Genomic DNA, 19,696 nt, shown 5'->3' on the forward strand with positions numbered 1-19,696 from the left:
ACACTCAGATAAAGTTGGCACCTGATAGATATCAGTAGTGCGAACAGTCAGTGTCTAGTAAAAGGCATGTAGTTAATGAATGACAGAGTCAGAGTTTCACTCAAACTTCTCTTAAATCCAGTGTGTTTTCTGTATTTTAGCCACTCGGTAATTACATATCGCCATTGTCCTGAAACAGTCTTACCATTTATTGAAACAGATAATGATCTCAGTGGGATAAATTCTGTGTATAGAGGTTTTATAGTTACTGTGTAGGGCCTTTAATTTCTGTCCTTTGTTTTACATGTGTTTCTTGCTCCACAGCTGTATTTCTCCATTAAAGTACTTCAGTGATTTCCGACCTTATTTCACTATTCATGATAGTGAATTCAAAGAATATACTACCCGTACTCAAGCCCCGTGAGTAAACAAAATAACTTTTATTGACTAAATATTAACCTTTATAACCAAAGCATTTAGAATTATTTTTGGTAATAATTTAAAAGTTTAAAATTTGAACTTATTGCAAGATTGATTTTGTAAAGGTACTTTTGAGGAGCAGCTGGTAATAATTTCACATTTCAAGAGTCAGTATCTTATTTTCTGTAAATGATCTGCTTTACTGGTGGAAGCCATAATTGTTATTAATGGCTAGCTACCCAACTGTAGTTTTAGTTGTATCTTTGTTCTTTACTTCACGACCTCTTACAGTATCAGTTATCTTTTCTTGCTCTGTAACTTCCTTTTCCTTCCCCTTCCTCATTGAATCACCATACAAACATATAAAAATTCTTCTCAGTCTATAAAAGGGGAAAAAAAATATCTTGCCTTTCCCTCTTAGCTCTTGCTTTATTGCTCACCTTTTTTTCATAGCCTAGTTTCTAGAATAACAATAAAAATTTCCATTTACTATCTCCACTTCTTGGTTTCCTAGCTCAATTCATTGCAAGTTGATTTCTTCATCTCTGCTGAAGTTGTTTTTGCTGAAGTTAAGAAGACCCTTCTCACTGCCTTGAACCTGTGGATACATTATTGCCCTGTTTTTTCCTGCCTTCCCTTTTCTCATGGCATTGAATCCATTGACCTTGAAAACACTTTAATCTTTGATGCCATCTCACCTGACTCTCTGGTGGTGCACTCAGTCTTCTCTGCAGACTTCTCTTCCTCTGCCAACCCCTTAAATGCTGGTGTTCTCCAGTATTGTGTTCTGGGTTCTGATTTCAGACCGATAATTCTTTCTGAACAGTCTTATCTGTACCCACGGTCTCTGTTAACACCTACATAATGATGACTGAAGTTTGTCTTCCTAGTTCAAATCTTTGCAAGGTCTCGACCTCTATCCAAGTTTTTGTTTTTGTTGTTTTTTACTCTGTTGCCACCTGGATGTCTTAATGGCACCCAAAACTAAACATGATCAAACTGATTTCTTTTTTGTCTCCTCATTTTTTCCCCTAGTTCCATGCCTCTTCCTATTTTCAGGAATGGTAATTCTTTTTACTTAGTTATCAAAAACCTGAATTGTCATAAATTTCTCCTTTTTAATATGCTCCACATAAAGTTTACCCAAATTCTGCCAGTTCAACATCCTAAAATATCTCTCATAAATTTGTTATCTTTTTCCAAAGCTCTTTTCCTAGCCTTACTATTTCTAGTCTGTTTCATATCTGCTGTTTCTTTTCCCCAAACTTCTTCCCCTTTTTATAGAGCATCTTCCAAATCCCCCACCCAAGTGATCTTTCTAGTAAGTACATTTTTATTTATGTAACATTCTTCTACTTGGTTCTCTAGTAGCTTCTGTTTGCCTGTAAGATAACATCTAAATTTCCTAGCATGTAAAGTTGGTACTTGGTGATCTGGCTAGCATCTGCCCATCTGCTTTCATTTCAGACTGTTCACGCTTCCAGCTTTGTGCTTTAAGAGTGCTGAACTATATGTAGTTTTACAAGTAGACCATGATCTCACTTCATGTCTTTGCACATACTATTCATTCTCATGTATCACTTTTTTTTTATACCCTTGACAAAAAATTCCTGTCATAACTTATATACTATTATATATCAATTATACTTCAAAACAAAACTCCTATTCATCTTTCATATCTCTGTACACATGTCATTGTTTCAGTGAATCTGTCCTTTAGTTCGCTGGCAGACATAGTTTCTCCTTTGTAATTCTTGTACATTTTATATCACCTTCACTATATTCTAATTTCTGATATTATAATTGGGTATGTATACCCTTTTTCCTGTGTGGTTTAAGAAAGACCGTGTCTTTTCATCTTTATATACCTCATGCCAAAAATAGTGCCTGGCATGTAGTTGGTACGTAGTACCAGTGAAGGAAAAGATTATCTATTGTTCACTCAAAATAAATTGTAAACTGATGGGACATGTGTTTTTTGGTGACTTTGGTTTTGTTCTGTTTTTATGTAGGCCCTCAGTCATATTAGGAGTAACCAACCCTTTTTTTGCAAAAACACTCCAGCACTGGCCACACATTATTCGAATAGGAGACCTTAAACCTGCAGGTAAAGTTCTTGGTGTTCTTGTTTTAGTGTGTAGTGTGGATGAGCAGGTTTGTTTCTTCCTGTTTGTTTTCATTGCTTGGTTACTTTTTAGTTATGTTGGTGGTAAACTTCTTTGAGGCAACTGGAATAAAGCCTTTGAAGGAGAGCATGACTTCCAGTTAAAATATACAGGTTCTTAAATGTGTAAGCCATCATGTCCTCCTACCAAAAATGCACCTACAGTGTTATATGAATTAATTATAACAAACTGAAACCTCAAAAATTTGAGCTACTTTTTATATATATATTAATATAAGCCCAATTAAACAAGATTTTCCCAACACTGCTTGAATAAAACCTTAAAGAAAGTTCAAGTTACTCAGTTTAACACAAAATTCTCAACTATGAATTGAAAACACGAATTAAACATTTTTCTGGTACTGATACTGATTAAAGAAGTGGCCACAGGCTGTGCTTTCACTGAAAAAAAAAAAGACATGTAGTACCTTTCTGTGGGCTTCGCTTATAGCTCCATCAATAAAGAATCTGCCTGCAATGCAGGAGACCGGGATTTGATTCCTGGGTCGGGAAGATCCCCTGGTGAAGCCAATGGCAACCCACTCCAGCATTCTTGCCTGGAGAATCCCATGGACAGAGGAGCCTGGCGGGCTACAGTCCACGGGGTAGCAAGAGTCGGACACGACTGAGCAGCTAAACCACCACCACCTTTCCATGGTGCCTTTCCATTCATGTTTAATGAATGTTTATTAAATGAGTAAATAAATTCTAACCATTGGCAATTTTGTTAACCTAAATAACAGTTTAGTGGTACCTCTGACATTTTCTCACTGGACATTCTTGAATTTTCTATGCAAATAATTGAGATGTGAACTGTCCAAAATATTCTTTTAATGATTTTATGATATGTTACTTATAAAGACTTTTCTTTTGGTATTCATGGGTATTATATTTAATACATTATTTATTTATTTTATAAAATATCCTTCCTGGAATATAAATAAATCTGATAGACATATTAGAGTCAGGAAATAACATTTTAAATCCTGTTATTTACAAATATTAGACTCAATCTTAGACTGAAATCCTTAGAAGCCTTAAGAAATAGGGGAAAGGGCAAAGGACTTTACCTTGACAGTCAGTTCTGTGTGAGCTTTAAACCTTGGATTCTTTGTCTGCTGGGAGAATTAAACACAGTACTTAATTCATGGCACTCTGGAAATGTCAGTGTCATGATCCTTTGACATTTCATTAGTGTTCTGCCTGATAATTCAGAGCACAGCAGTGACCAGAGTCTTATCTATGAGAAGATATATAAAGTTGGTTTTTATCATAATTTAATCTTGATATTTACTTTATTATTTTAGTCCTATTAATCTATACCATTTGATTAATTGTAACATAGTAGACTACTGTTTTGGAGAAGGCAATGGCACTCCAGTACTCTTGCCTGGAAAATCCCATGGATGGAGGAGCCTGGTGGGCTGCAGTCCATGGGGTCTCAGAGAGCTGGACACGACTGAGCGACTTCACTTTCACTTTACACTTTCATGCATTGGAGAAGGAAATGGCAGTCCACTCCAGTGTTCTTGCCTGGAGAATCCCAGGGACGGGGGAGCCTGGTGGGCTGCTGTCTATGGGGTCACACAGAGTCGGACACGACTGAAGTGACTTAGCAGCAGTAGCAGACTACTGTTTATTGTCCTTTTTCAATGAGAAAAGGCTATCTGTTGGGGATGTAAGTATTATTATTAGAAGCTTTTGAAAAGATCATTGGTAAAGTGGCATGAACTGATGAGCCTGCTTAACTTTTTAAGAAAATGCCAAACTGTTTTCTGCGGTGGCCCACCATTTTACATTCTTAACCAACAGTGTATGAGGGTTTCTGTCTCTTCATGTCACATCCCTGCCAACATTTGATATTATCTCTTCTGTTTTTTCTTTCTAGTGGGTTTGAAATGATGGCTTTAATTTGCTTTTTCCTAGTGACTACTGATGTTGAGTATCTTTCCATCTACTTATTAGTCATCTGTATATCTTATTTGTGAAATGTTGATTTAAATCTTTTGTCCATTTAAAAATTAGGTTCTTTGTCTTCTTTAGTTGTAAGAGGTCTTTATGTATTTTGGACACAGGTTTTTCTCAGATACATGATTTGCAGATGTTTTCTCACAGTATTTGACTTCTTGTTTTGTTTTCTCAAAGATGTCTTTGGAAGTGCAAAAGTACTTAATTTTGATGAAGTCTAGTTTATCAGTTTTCTTTATTTCTTTTATGAATTGACCTTTGATGTTTATCTAAGGACTTATCTAAGAACTTGTGCCTAGCCTAAAATCACAAAGATTTTCTTCTATGTTTTCTTCTAAAAATGGTATTGTTAGCGCTTGTATTTAGGAACCACTCCAAGTTAATTTTTGTGTATGATGTGGGGTTCAGGGTATAACATCATCTTTTTTTTGCACATTGATATCAAGTTGTCTTAGCATCATTTGTTGAAAAGACTGTTCTTTATCCATTGAATTGCATTGATACCTCTTTTTGAAAATTGATTGGCCATAAACATAAGGTTTATTTCTGGGATCCTGTTTCTGTTTCATTGATCTTATTTTTATACCAGTATGTCTTGATTACTGTAATTTTATAGTAAGTTTTGACATCAGGAGATATAAATCTTCCACCTTTCCTATTCTTTCTCAAAATAGTTTTGTCTCTTCTGGGTCTATTTTGGCTATTTACATTTCCATATACATTTTAGGATAACCTTGTCAATTTCTGCACATTGGGCAGAAAACAAAAAAGGTAACTGGAATTTTGATAGGAATATATTTGGTTACAATGGGGAATATGTAATCAACTTGAGGGAGAAGTGCCATCTTAAAGATACTGAGTTTTTCAGTCCAGAAACTTAGACTGTCTCTCTGTTGTTTAGATATTCTCTAATTTTTCTCAGCAACATTTTGTAGTTTTCAATATACAGGTGTAATTATGATGTTAGGTGTAGGTTTTTCATAGATGTCCTTCATCAAGTTGAGGAAGTGCCCTTCTGTTCCTACTCTGTTGAGAATGAGTATAATGAATTGGTGTTAAATGTTAAATGCTTTTCTATATCTGTGGAGATCATCATGTGGTTTTTGTCCTTTTAATAAAGTATATTGAATTAATTGATTTTTTTAATGTGAAACTAACCTTACGTTCCTTAAATAAATCCCATTTGGTATATAGTCCTTTATTATTATTATTATTATTATTATTGATACAAAGAAAAGTAAATACATTTTCCTGTTCTGTGGGTTGTCTTTTCACTCTCTTGATAGTATCCTTTGATGCACAAAACCTTTTAAACTGTGATGAAGTCCAGCTTGTCAATATTTTCCTTCATTGTCTTTGGTTTTGATATCACATTCATGAAAATTCCATTTATCTTTTAATTTATGAGTATTGGGTATATTTCTTGGGATATTTTTCCTTTCTGCCCATTGATCTTGAGACCAAGACCACTGCAAATTTCTCCATAAGTTATAAAGCTTAACAGGTCTGCTTGGAATCCTGACTTTGAAAATTCAAGACTATCTAAGTGGATCAGTAAAACTGCAGAAAAAGTATGTTCTGTCCAGTTAGCTGGGAGGGCATAGTGAAACTGAGATTTTGCTCTCCTGGGCCCAGAAGCTTGTAGGTTTATCAGAAATGTGTGTGTGTGTGTGTGTATAGTTTTAATCCTGCAGAAAAATCATTCCTCCTGTTATAAAGGGATTACTCCTTATGGATTGTACCTAGTGTTAATTCACCCAAATCCTATTAAATGAAGAAACATAATGCTAGGATAATGGTACTTAACAGGAATTCCTCAAAGAGAAAGTAATTCTACTACTGAATATTGGATCAAATTATAAACTGAATTTCTAACTAGAAATTGGGTTTGAGGATTTCATGAAAGGTAAAACATTTCACCTCAATGTAGAAGAGTCCACTTGTGGCTCAGGTTTGTGGTTGTGCCTTCCACTGTTGCCACCTGGCGGCAGTGTTTCTACACTGCAAAAGCAGAATTGGGGGCCGTACCAGGAAAAAAAAAACAAAACTTTGAATACTACAACTGCATATTAATTTAGGAGTTGCTTTCAATTCTGTTTACTCTTAAATGGTATTATATTTGACATCATATTCAAAATGCTATTTTAGTCATGTTCCATATACTTAGCACAAAAGATTTTAAAGCTTGAGTGATGAAAAGGGAAATTTTAAAGTAATGATCAGTATTAATGAAATCAAATATCCATTTTATATAATTTACACAGATTGCTTCTGTAATGTTGTTATAACCCAGTGTTGCTTTTATCCAGTTTCAAAGTACTAGGAATAAACTCTTACATATCAATCGATGTTAACAAGAACACCTTAGCTGCAACATCCCTGACTAATAAGTGTTAAATAACAGCCAGTGGATTATATCAGTCTTAGAACATTCCAGTTTTGTGATATGCGAAATTCAAATAACTACAAGAATCTTTATGATGTTTCCTTCAGGTGAAATACCTAAGCAGGTTAAAGTGAAAAAACTGAAGAACCTAAAGACTCTGGATTCTAAACCTGGTATTGACTTTTACTAATTTTTAAATATATACTATATGGGTAAATGGGTCCTACTGCTTACCTTCTTTTCTTTTCTTTACTTCTTAGGAGTTTATACTTCTTATAAGCCATATCTAAATAGAGACGAAGATATCATAAAACAATTACAGAAGGTGATTACTTGCTCATGTATTAATTTAAATGTTCTTACTCAGGTATGCAATATCCAGTAAGGCAATATGTGCTTTATGTGCAATCACGTGAAAAGAGGTCTCTCTTCTGAATGAATGCCTCATAAAAATCAGGAGACTAATGTAGCACCAATTATGGGCTAGAAATATGGGGGCTTCAGCTACCAACTAGTGCCAGTCTTCCTGAAAACTTAGGAATTATAGTGAAAAAGTTATGGACTGTACTATGAGGTAGCTTAGTACCTCATAACTGGGGTAGTTAGCATTTTTTTGGAAAATACATAGTATTAATACAGCAGGTATGAAATAAAGATAGTCATTGTGAGCTAATATTTTAAAGGATGGAATGAATATCTTATATTCTGTTCTAAGGATTTTTTAATAGGATATTGCATAGTGAGTTTCACATTAAATTACTTCAAGATGAAGTTCTAGGTTTTTTTCATATCAAATAAAAGTCCATAAATTTTTATATCAGCTAAGCTTCTATAATCATTCATTATTTTCTATTCTCTGACACTAGAGTCTAGGTTCTCATTTTTCCCTCTCTTAAGGGTGTTCAACAGAAGCGTCCTTCTGAAGCTCAAAGTGTTATCCTCCGACGCTATTTTTTGGAACTGACACAAAGTTTCATCATTCCATTAGTAAGTTAGCATATGTATTTGCTTAATTTAATGACTTGTTGAAGAGCACATGATGTTTTTTCCATCCACCAAAACCTTATCTTAAATTGTTTTGGTTGCTTATGTGTGTAGTGGTTAAAATAGAATTCTTTGCAAGACACCCAGACTCTTGGTTCTGGTAATTAATTGTGTAATTTTGGTGAGTCACTTCCTCTCCTTGACTCTCAATTTCTTGATGTGTAAAATGTGACTAATTATACTTTTGCTAAATACTTCTCAGGGTTGTGAATCTTAAAAGATAATCATTATGAAATGTTATATAATTATTGCATTTTGCAGATTAAAATGTTCTACTGGAACTTCTTTCTCTGATATTATTTTCTTGAGCATAATTTGATATATCTGTTAGCATGTAGTTCTATAATATAGTTCCTTATGTGTCCTGTTCATTATCTTTTCCTCAGTCTGTCATATAGTAGCACTCATTCAATAAATATTTATGAAATAAATGACTAGGTGATATGGTTATTCAGTGAAATTCAATGGAGCATCATGTTAAATTACTAAAAGATGCCTCACAGTATAAAGTAATAACATGATGTGGTCCTGATCCGGAGACTGCATCAGAGAGAGACTCATATAGTTGCTAATGTAATCTATCTAAGAATATTGTAGAAGGGAAACCTGGAAATCTTTGCTATTATACTTTGGGAAGAAATGTTCTCTCTTGGTCTACAGATGTCAGGTTATATTTTTCTATTTCAATCTGCTTATTTAGGCAAGTGAACTTGACTGTAATGCTTAATTAAGAGCATGGGCTAAAATCAAGTAGACCTGAATTCAAGTTCAATTTGTATGAACTTGGGCAGGTTATTTAGCCTTTCAATGCTCAGTTTCCCAGTAATACCTACCATAAGGGATGGTTGCAAATATTAAGAGAGATCATGCATGTAAAATGCTGAGTAAACTTCCTGGCACACAGTTACTTGATAAGGTTAATTATTATCATTAAAAATAGATATTTCTGGGACTTCCCTGGGGGTCCACTGTAGTATAAGCCTTCACCTTCCAGTGCAGGGGGTACAGGTTCAGTCCCTGATCCGGCAGCTAATACCCCACATGCCTCTTGGCCAAAAAGCTAAAACATAAAATAGAAGCAATATTGTAACAAGTTCAATTAAGACTTAAAAAAAAAAGATAATAATAAGTAGTTCCTTGGATTATCTTAGATTTAGTTAAATTTTTATTAAAAGTCTGACTTCTCAAATGAGTCTAAAGTTAGTGTATCTATTGAGAGGAGTGATGGTGTTGTTGATCTCCATTGAAAGAGCATATGATAAAAAACTAGGAAGCGTCCACTTTTTTTTTTTTCCTTCGGTCTTCCCTGGTGGTCCAGTGGTTAAAAATCCACCTTGCAATGCAGAGGACACTGGGTTCAATTTCTGGTCTGGGAAGATCCTACATGCTGCAGGGCTGCTAAGCCCATGCTCTGGAGCCTGAGAACCACAACTGCTGAAGCCCATGTGCTCTAGAGCTTGTGCTCTGCAACAAGAGAAACCACCACAATGAAGAGCCTGCACATCACAGCTGGAGAAAGTCCACAAACAGCAACGAAGCCAAAATTAAATAAAATGTTAAAAATACTCATTTGTTTATTTGGCAGGGTCTTAGTTGCATTCAGGATCTTTAGTTGCAGTGTGTGGGATCTAGTTCCCTGATTAGGTTAGGGATTGAACCCGGGTCCCCTGCACTGGGAGTACAGAGTCTTAGCCACTGGACCACCATGGAAGTCCCATGCCCACTTTTTTTAAGCAGGTCAGTTTAAACATTTTTTAAAACATCTCTGGGCAAGAAAAGCTAACCTTGACTAACTTTTTTTCCTTGGAATTAGGAAAGATATGTGGCGAGCTTGATGCCTTTGCAGAAAAGCATTTCTCCATGGAAGGTATAACTATATTCCATTAAATTCTATATCAGTTCTCTAACTACAATTAACTTCTGTGACTATATCCATTTTTAATTTTTAAATTCAGTATGTCCTGTTTTCTAGAGTCCACCCCAATTAAGACAGTTTCTTCCAGAAGAATTTATGAAAACACTTGAGAAAACAGGACCTCAGCTGACCTCTAGAATAAAAGGCGACTGGATTGGACTTTACCGGTTAGTCCCCTTTTTTTTTTTTTTTTTTCTATTTCATCCATCTCTAGAGCTTTATTTAAAAATGAAACAAAAAACTGGACTTAAGTATATTCTTTAAAAAAGAATTCATTGTTTCATATAGTTTTCCTAGCTATAGGTAGAAAAGGTATTGAGGAAAGGAAGTTAAGTCATATCAAACTTTGGTTTTTTTTTTAATTTATTTTTATAGGCATTTTCTAAAATCTCCAAATTTTGATGGTTGGTTCAAGACCCGGAGGAAGGAAATGACCCAGAAACTGGAGGCACTCCATCTAGAAGCTCTTTGTGAAGAGGTTAGAAAACAGCGTGTTTGTGTGATGATTAACAGCTATTGAAGATAACTCCATAGGGACTGGAATGTTCTATTTTTATCCACTACTTTATAAATAGTAATAGCTAACTGTTCTAGATCATGTGTGATGTGCCGGGACTGTGCAGATGCTCTAAGTGGATAAAGTCTTTTACTCTTCACAGTTCACTGAAGTTGGTATGTTATGATCTGCTTTAGGGTACATTTGAGGATTACAAATTAAGTGATTTGCTTCAGATCACATCACTGCTAAGTAGTGAAACCAGCAGTGTGCTCGAGCCCACTTGCACTGGCTCACAAGAGCTACTTGTGTGCATCTCTTCCTAGTTCCGTATTCAGGGATCTCAGAATGGTAGCTTGAAATCAGCTACAGAGGAACACTTACACCACAGAAACTGGCAAAGCTACAACCTAAGAGACTTTTCCTGGAGAACCGGTTGTTAAATAGCATACCACTGGAAGAAGTTAGGATTCAAATCCAAGCAGTCTAACTTGATATCTTTTCCACCATGCCTTATTCACCTTTCCCAGTTATTATTAATACATTTTCCCTGTATTTGGACTTTTCCACATTCTATAAATTGTCAGAAGACTATTTTAAGTTAAGCTACTTTTAAAAATATAAAGGATAGGGACTTCCCAGATGGTCCAGTAGTTAAAAATTCGCCTTGCAGTGCAGGAGACATGGGTTTGATTCCTGGTCATGGAACTAAGATCCCACATGCTGCAGAGCAACTGAGCCTATGCTCCACAAGTGCCCTGCAATAAAAGATCCTACAGACAAATAAAATAAATTTTTGTTAAATATACAAAGGATAGTCTCAAAGTGTGTTTAGCTTGAGGTAGGTTAACCTCAGTTTTAACTTTCTAATCATAAACTCCCAGTGACTTTCAGAAAAAGAATACCATGAAGATAACCACAGATAAGCCCAGGAAGAGATTATTTGAAGATACGAAGTTTATATCCAGGAATATATTCACAATTATCTTGATGTTAGTTCATGTTCCTTATAAATTACTCACTACTTACGGGTGGGGGTTAGTATTGTATCTTAAGTTCCAAATTTGTTTTTCTTGATTGATCTAAAAGGAGCACTTCAGAAAGGAATTTCTTACATTACATTTCTTACATAATATTTACTTCCAGTCATTCTGGCTAACATCAAAAAGTATCTGATTCTCACTGTCTCATGTACAGAATTATTCTTAAACTGTAACGCTGTGTCTGGGTTAAAACCCTCTTCTTGTCCTTCCTTTCCAGTAGTTTTGCCTATTAAAAGAGCATGATTTCAATATTATTTTGAGTATTTATTCATTTGGGATTTGTTTATTCTTCTAGGACTTACTTCTCTGGACCCAGAAACACACAGAAGTAGAAACAGTGGACCTTGTATTGAAGCTAAAAAATAAGCTGGTATGTAGCCAAAACGGCCAAAGATCCGTGAGGTTATTTTGCTCTCATTTGAGGTGGTAGTCTGTGATGTATCACAGAAGTAAATTTTTAAATGAGAGGACCTATGATTGGTTGGTTGATGGTCACTGGACTGAAAATACTTGTCACTCAAGCAGATCATAATGAAGCTATATATATATATATATATATATATATATATATATATATATTTAGTTATTTACATGGAATCTAATGAGCTTTACAGAAAACATTCTGACATATTTAATACCACATGGTCTGTGCTGGTATTATCTATGTTAGTATTACATAGAAGTTTTTTTTTTTTAACTCAACAATTGTACTGTTAATGTGTCATGTTCTTTGCTTTTTTTAAGAATAGCTTCAGTTCATTCTGGTCTCAGTCTGAAGTTTTCAAATCTTTGACCATTAATCAAATCTTTGACTGTTTATTTAGAGAATATACTGTGTTAATCCAGACACAAAAGATAACTTAAATGCTTCCCAAATGTTCCTTATATAGTTACAGGCTGACCGAGAGCATTTACCTGTGAAACCTGACACTATGGAAAAGTTACGGACACACATAGATGCAATTATCTTAGCATTGCCAGAGGACCTGCAAGGCATATTGCTCAAAACAAGCATGACATGATATTTGCCAAGATTTTCCAGCCAAAAGGATTGTACACCATGAAGCATACTGACATTTCAACCAGATGCCCAAGCTGTCTCGGAGTGGAAAATAGCGGTGAATGCTCGCTACAGGGTTGAAAGACTATACTGTATAAACAGACATTTTTAGTGCATTATTTTTAAAAACAGATACCTGTGGTGGTTCCACTTTAATACTGAAACACCGAAAGGCATTTCTATATTTTTAATCATGTTCTAAAGTGCTCTTATAAGAGACCTGTGGGGCCATCAGTTTAAGTGATTCCAAACTGCAGTGCTGGCATTGCAGGTATTTTTTAAATTGGTGCTTCTTTGCCCAATCATGTTAAAACTCAGGGGGATATAAAAATAACATTCACACTGGCTGTCTTCTTAAGAAGAAGGAAAAGACTGAACTGTCAGACTGTAGTTAGAGGTGATTAATGCTTTTGTAGTGCCTTCCGTGGTCCTACATGTTTCACAGAAGCCCAGCTGCTAGTCTTGAAGCTTTTTCTTAACTTTATTATAATATGTAGTTTTTTATAAGGCATTTTTTGAGTAATCATTGCTTAAAAATATATTTTTTGCCTCCTATTGTGTTTATTATTAGTGGCATTGGTGTTTTTTTAAACTGTCAGATAGGTTTCATTTCATTATTTTCTATACCATTTTCAAATTTAATCTTAGTTTCACTGAAGAGAAGAAGGCATCTAATATTAATTATGGAAAAGTTTATTTCTCTTACCCTTTACTAATTGAGCCTGAGTTAATTGGCTTGGATGTCTTTCAAAGACATTCTAATTACAAACCTCATAATCAGCTATTTTTATAAACTGAACTGTTCCTTTTTTAAAGGCATTTTTATACCTTTTGTGTGATAGTCATTTGAGTGATTCTAAGATTGATTTTTAGCATTATTTGGTAGGGTTTCCCCGCCCCCCCAAATTAATATTTCTCAGATTACCTTCCCTGCTGTTGACATGGGAACTTTTGCCTGAATCACTGTTGTATCTAAGCTAGTTTTGTTGTTGTTTTTGTTTGCTTCTGTTTTGTTTACAGTGTACTACCTTGCCAAAAATAGATGATTGTGGTTTGGTAGAATAAGGTTCTTTCCGTTGGTGTTTGAACAGGAGTGTCCTGAAGAAGCCACTATTTAAAATAGGCATCCATGACATAGCACATATGTGAATTACCCTTTACATATCCAAATTTGGTTGTAGGTTGTAGAAGAAATGGCTTCAGGAGCTATCTCTTAGTCTCTATTAATATAACTCTTAAGGGCAGTCCCAGCCTAAGAATGGGTCCTTGGTGTATGTAACTGTGGTCTTCTATCCAAATGTGCCGTTTTCTCATGGATGTAGGTCTCTTGAAGCATACCTCAAAGTCATGGAAAGAATACTGCATTTGAAAGAAGTCATTTGCCTTGGATCACATGAGTTATTTTGTGAAGCAACAGTTGTCCTCATGGAAAAGGGGCAGCAACTTTTATATACTAAAGTATTTAATATCTTCCTGGGAAACCTTATTTAGATATAAATGGTCATCTTATTATTTTTCAAAAAGGCGTATTTTAATAATCCTACAATTTATATGCAGTTTGTGACCAGAGTTTGAAAGTGGTTAGTGTCATATCAAGGATCTTTTAAATTATACCACTACAGGATGTATCATTTCAAGTTTATTTTGCACAGCTAAAGAGTAGCAAAGGATGCCAGTGAGCATAATAATTGTATCTACATATTTACTATACTTAACAGAAAACCTAACACATACTGAAAACCATATCTTACTTACTGGGTTTATCTATTAATTTCAAATTATGTACTTGTAAAAATAACTTAAAACTGCATTGGGAACCTGACAAAGACTGAGTGATAACTTAATTTTTTGTGTGATTTTTAAAGTTGTCTTTTTTTTTTTTTCTGAAGAGACCTTGTTAAGATCTAGAACCTGCCATTTAATGTTTATCTTCACCTCACCAGCGTCGGAAGGAATCACTGCTTTCGGGGTGTTGTGTAATGCCTGTTGCCTTCTGCTTTCAGTGAAAGGGGTTTTGAGAAGGCATTTATGGTCATTACTGAAAACCTAATTAAAGGCCTTGGATTTTAAAGCCGTTGGATATTTTGTATTATTTTTGAGTAAGATTGGAGTGCTTGAAAAAAATGCAGGGTAAATGGAACTTTTGCATTATGGGATTCCTTTTACTTTCTAACTTATTTTTCTGAATTCAAATGAAAACCTTTTTCTGCTTACTTTATTATGAACAGGTGAATGCTCCATTTTATTAACAGATCACAGAATTAAGTGATTTCATATCTTTCCTACTAGTGTATTGATTTTTGTGAAGTGTTCTGATAAAAAAAAATTTTAGCTTAATAATCTAGGTATTGTTAGATTCTCCATTTGCTGCCTTTTCTTTTTTAACCTTACATCTCAAATTTCATTTCTTCCTCTTTTTTGCAAGTAGCTAGTAGATAATACTATTCTTTGGATTTTATTTTTTAATAAAATATATTAGATGTTCCTCCTTCTTGAAGTTACTAGGTAACATCCTTCAAAGTAGACTAAAATATGTTGGTATATTTAAAAGAAATGCCCGTTGAAATGTGTCCTTTTTTTCTCATTTGCTCATAACTTACCTCACTTGTTTTTATACACCTGAATTTTACTTTCTTCAAGCATAACTTTAGGGGAAAAAATTTAACTTTCTAATATTAGTCATTTAAAAACAGATAGTTCAAGAAGAAAAACCATGTTAATTCATAGTAATGACTAAATTATCACAAATAATTTAGCTCTTCACATATGCCACCTACAACTTGGTTGAATTATGGTATTTATTATAATATCAATAGAAATTAGCATTTGTTAATAGAGCTCCAAGAATTTTTTTTCCAATTATTCTTTTTGTTTGTTTGAAATAGAGTTTGACACAAGATACAGAATCATGATTCCTAAAATTTATCCTGCATCTAACTAGTTTTTAGTAAGATGAGCTTAAGGTTGATGGTTGACTAAATGAAATAAGTTTATGACTTTTATTTTGCAGTTATAATACTGCCTGTCTAATGAGGCACAAATAAGAAAAAAAAAAGATGGCAGTAGAATTCTGCTATGTCCTAGTCTTTCGTGTTATTTCTGGACTTTTGAACACCAGCCTTTCTCTTACCCATTAGTTGAATACCATGCTGCTATGCCGTTCTTCAAATAAGATTAATGTTGTCTAATTATCTTAGATCTCATTCCATTTTGCTAATGTCATCACTAGGCTTGGGTTCTTTTGTGTATTTTTTTAAATTACTTTTTATTGGAGTGTAGTTGATTTACAGTATTGTGTTAGTTTCTGCTGTACAGCAAAGTGTATTAGTTATACATATATACATATCCACTCTTTTACAGATTGCTTTCCTATATAGGGCATTACAGAATATTGAGTAGCGTTCCCTGTGCTGTACAGTAGGTTCTTATTGGTTATCTGTTTTATATATAGTATTGTGTATATTCAATCCCAGTCTCCCAATTCATCCCTCCCCTCCCCTTTCTCCTTTAGTAACCACAAGTTTGTTTCTTATATCTGTGACTCTATTTCTGTTTTGTAAATAAGTTCATTTGTACCATCTTTTTTTAGATTCCACATGTAAGTGATACCATATGATATTTGTCTTTCTCTAACTTCACTCAGTATGACAGTTTCTAGGTCCATCCATGTTGCTGCAAATGGCATTATATCATTCGTTTTTATGGCTGAGTAATATTCCAGTAATCTTTGAAAGAAGGTATGTCCCACATCTTCTTTATGCATTCATCCATCAGTGGACATTTAGGTTGCTTCCATATCCTGGCTATTTTAAATAGTGCTGTAATGACTCTTGGGGTCCATGTATCTTTCAGAATTATAGTTCTCTCTGGGTATATGCCCAGGCATTGTATTGCAGGATCATATGGTAGCTGTATTTCTAGTGTAAGAAAGCTCCATACTGTTCTCCATAGTGGTTGTACCAATTTACATTCTACCAACCGTGTAAGAGAGTTCCCTTTTCTCCACACCCTCTTCAGAATTTATTGTTTGTAGACTTTTTGATGATAGCCATTCTGACCAGTGTGAAGTGATAGCTCATTGTAATTTTGATTTGCATTTCTCTAATAATTAGTGATGTTGAACATCTTTTCATGTGCTTTTTGGGCCATCTCTATGTCTTTGGACAAATGTCTACTTAGGTCATCTACCGATTTTTTGATTCGGTTGTTTGCTTTTTTGATAGTGAGCTGTGTGAGCCGTTTGTGTATTTTGGAGATTAATCCCTTGTCAGTTGCTTCTTTGCAAATATTTTCTCCCATTCTGTGGGTTGTCTTTTCATTTTGTTTATGATTTCCTTTGCTGTACAAAAGCTCTTAAATTTAATTAAGTCTCATTTATTTATTTTTTTAATCTTCATTACTGTAGGAGGTGGATTAAAAAAAATCTTGCTGTGATTTACATCAGATATTTTCCTCTAAGAGTTTAAAGTATCTGGTCTTATATCTTTAATCCATTATGAGTTTATTTTTGTGTGTGATGTTAGAGAATGTTCTAATTTCATTCTTTCACATGTAACTGTCTGGTTTCCCCAGCACCACTTACTGAAGAAGACTGTCTTTTCTTCATTGTATGTTCTTGTCTTAGTCATCATACCATTTCTGCTTAGCCATTAGAAAGCTAAACTTCATGAGTCCCTTATCTTTTTTACTGTTTCTTATATTTTTCCATATCCACCAGGATGAATACTTTGTAGTATAAATTGCTTCTATATTGAGATGCTTTTGAAAAATAGTAACTTTATATTCTGGAGTTACCATATTTCTATTAAGTGAGTGAAGGAAGCTATTGAAATGATTGATTTTTTTGGTATTAGTTTTTATTGGAGTATGGTGCTTTACAATGTTGTCAGTTTCTACTGTACAGCATAGTGAATCAGCTGTACATATACAAACATCCTCTTTTTTGGGTTTCCTTCCCATTTAGGTCACAGCATAGTATTAAGTAGAGTTTCCTGTGCTATATGGTAGATTCTCATTAGTTACCTATGAAATGATTGATTTTGATTGAACGAAATGGGTAAATATTTTACAGCCAAAGGCTCTGGTGATAGAACCCAGAAAAAAATTTTTTAAACAGCTTTATTGAGGTATAATTGATGTACAGTAAACTAAACACAGTGTACAATTTGATGTTTTGACATTTGAATACACCCATAGAACCATCAGCACAATGATGATGGGAACATATCTGTTCACCCCCACCTCAGATTTCCTTATGCTTCTTTGCACTCCATCCTGTCTCCCTTCCCAAACAATCACTGATCTGTGCTCTGTCACTGTAGATTGGTGTGTGTTTTCTAGCGTTTTACACATGGTCTATACCTCTTTTTTTGATCTGGCTTTTTTTTTTCCCTAACATCTTAAGATACTATTTATTTGTCTCCCCTCTGTTAAACCCTGAATCAGCCCCTTTCCCCAGGCTCACTGGGGATGTGTAGGAAAAGGATTATACAGGTCAGATTAGACATGGGAGAAAGAGAGGACTCCTTAGCATGTCCAAGAAGATGGAAAAGACTGTCACCAGGAAAAAGAAGTCCCATGGCCTCCCAGAATAGCATAGAAGAAGAGCTATTGCATCAGGGAAGAGTTCCTGGAATAACCAATGATGAGGCTCCCAAACAAAGTCCTAATCCCAGCCACCCCAACTGTGGCAGCCCCAGCCCCAGTAAATTTGCCTGCTGTGTGAATGTCCCTGAACTGGCACTTCTTTGGAAGTTATGCCTAGGGATAAGTAAGGTCAAGGGCCCCGAGGCTGCCAAGCTGCTGAGGCTCTGATCTATCAGCATCTTCAGCTGTTTCATCACTACTGCAGACAGTGATCCACTCACAGGCCCTCCTGACAAGGGAGGGGAGTGAGCGGCTGTGGCAGGAAAAGTGGCTCGCAGTGCGCAGAGTGATCTCACTTCCCTCTCTCATCATAATTGAGATTCACTCATATTACATGTTTCAATCGGTGATTGTTTTGTTTTTATTGTTAAGTAGTATTCCATTTTATGACTGTAATACAAAATTCTTATCCACTCAGCTATTGGTGGACATTTGGGTCCTTTCTAGTTTTTATCTCTGACAAGTTAAACTCCTGTGAACACTCAAAGACAAGTCTTTGTATGGACATATATATCCTTTTCTCTTGGGTAAATACCTTGGAAGCTGAATCAATCGTGGGTGCATGTTTAACTTTTCAAGAAATTGCCAAACTGTTTTCTAGAGTGGTTGTACTAATTTGTTTCCACCAATTGTATATAAGAGTTCCAGTTTTTGCACATCCTACTCAACACCTGGTATGCCCAGCACTTTTAGATTTAGCAATTCTAATGACTTATACTGTTGTTTTATTGGGATTGTAAGTTTCATTTCCCTAAAGACCTGTGCTGTTGAACATCTTTCCATGTGCTTTCCATTAGTCATCTATATCTGTTCTTCGATAAAGTATCTGTTAAGAATCTTTGCTCTTTTTGAAGACTGAGTTGTTTAATTTCTAGTGGTTGAATTTTGAGTTCTCTCAAAATTCTTGATAGAAGTTACTTTTCATATATGTGGCCTATAAAATTTTTCTACAGCTTTTGACTTTTTTTTCATTTTCACAACAGTGTCTTTTGAAGAAGCAGAAATTTATGAATTTCTACACAAATTCCTGCTGGAATTTTGATAGGGATTGTATTAAATCTCTGGGTAAATTCTTAATGTCCTCTGATCTATGGACAAAATACATGTCTCCATTTATTTGTGTCTTCTCTAATTTCTTAGCAATGTTTTGTTGTTTTCAAGGTACAAATCTTTCACATCTCCTGTCAGACTTAACCATAAGCCTGTTGTATTTTTGATATTGTTGTAAATGATGTCATTTTATAAAATTCAATTTTTAACCTTTCCCTAAAAAGTCCCAGCTCAGAATTCTAACATATACTTGTATATTGATGTTATATCTCACAACCTTACTAAACTCATTAATTCTAGTAGCTTTATTTTGGCATGGTCCATCATATTCTTTCTTCAAATTTTTATTTATTTTTGGTTGTGCTGGGTCTTCATTGCTGCACAGGCTTTTCTCTGGTTGCTGCTAGTGGGAGCTGCTATCTAGGTGTGGTGTGTGGGCTTGCTGCGGTGGTTTCTCGTTGCAGAGCGTGGGCTCTGGGATGCGTGGGCTCGGTAGTTGCAGCTACCAGGCTTTAGAGCACCGGC

At 34.9% G+C, this 19,696-nt stretch overlaps 1 protein-coding gene across 2 annotated transcripts in view; it reads left to right on the forward strand.

The window, feature by feature from the left end:
- DENND6A (DENN domain containing 6A) overlaps positions 1-14,546 on the forward strand; it is a 31,276-nt gene extending 16,730 nt beyond the window's left edge. Inside the window, exons 10-19 of one of the 2 annotated variants that reach the window (XM_045163852.1) lie at positions 304-399; positions 2,412-2,506; positions 7,025-7,090; positions 7,178-7,242; positions 7,827-7,904; positions 9,775-9,828; positions 9,934-10,043; positions 10,252-10,354; positions 11,711-11,785; positions 12,306-14,546. In XM_045163852.1, the coding sequence (XP_045019787.1) occupies positions 304-399; positions 2,412-2,506; positions 7,025-7,090; positions 7,178-7,242; positions 7,827-7,904; positions 9,775-9,828; positions 9,934-10,043; positions 10,252-10,354; positions 11,711-11,785; positions 12,306-12,437 (874 nt within the window). In that variant the 3' untranslated portion in view covers positions 12,438-14,546. Of the gene's footprint in view, positions 1-303; positions 400-2,411; positions 2,507-7,024; positions 7,091-7,177; positions 7,243-7,814; positions 7,905-9,774; positions 9,829-9,933; positions 10,044-10,251; positions 10,355-11,710; positions 11,786-12,305 lie in introns of both variants that reach the window. The other variant, XM_045163851.1, reaches the window with a different exon arrangement.
- Positions 14,547-19,696: the final 5,150 nt, after the last annotated feature.

Source organism: Bubalus bubalis, chromosome 21, assembly GCF_019923935.1.
Source record: "Bubalus bubalis isolate 160015118507 breed Murrah chromosome 21, NDDB_SH_1, whole genome shotgun sequence".
Classification (NCBI taxonomy): Eukaryota; Metazoa; Chordata; class Mammalia; order Artiodactyla; family Bovidae; genus Bubalus; species Bubalus bubalis.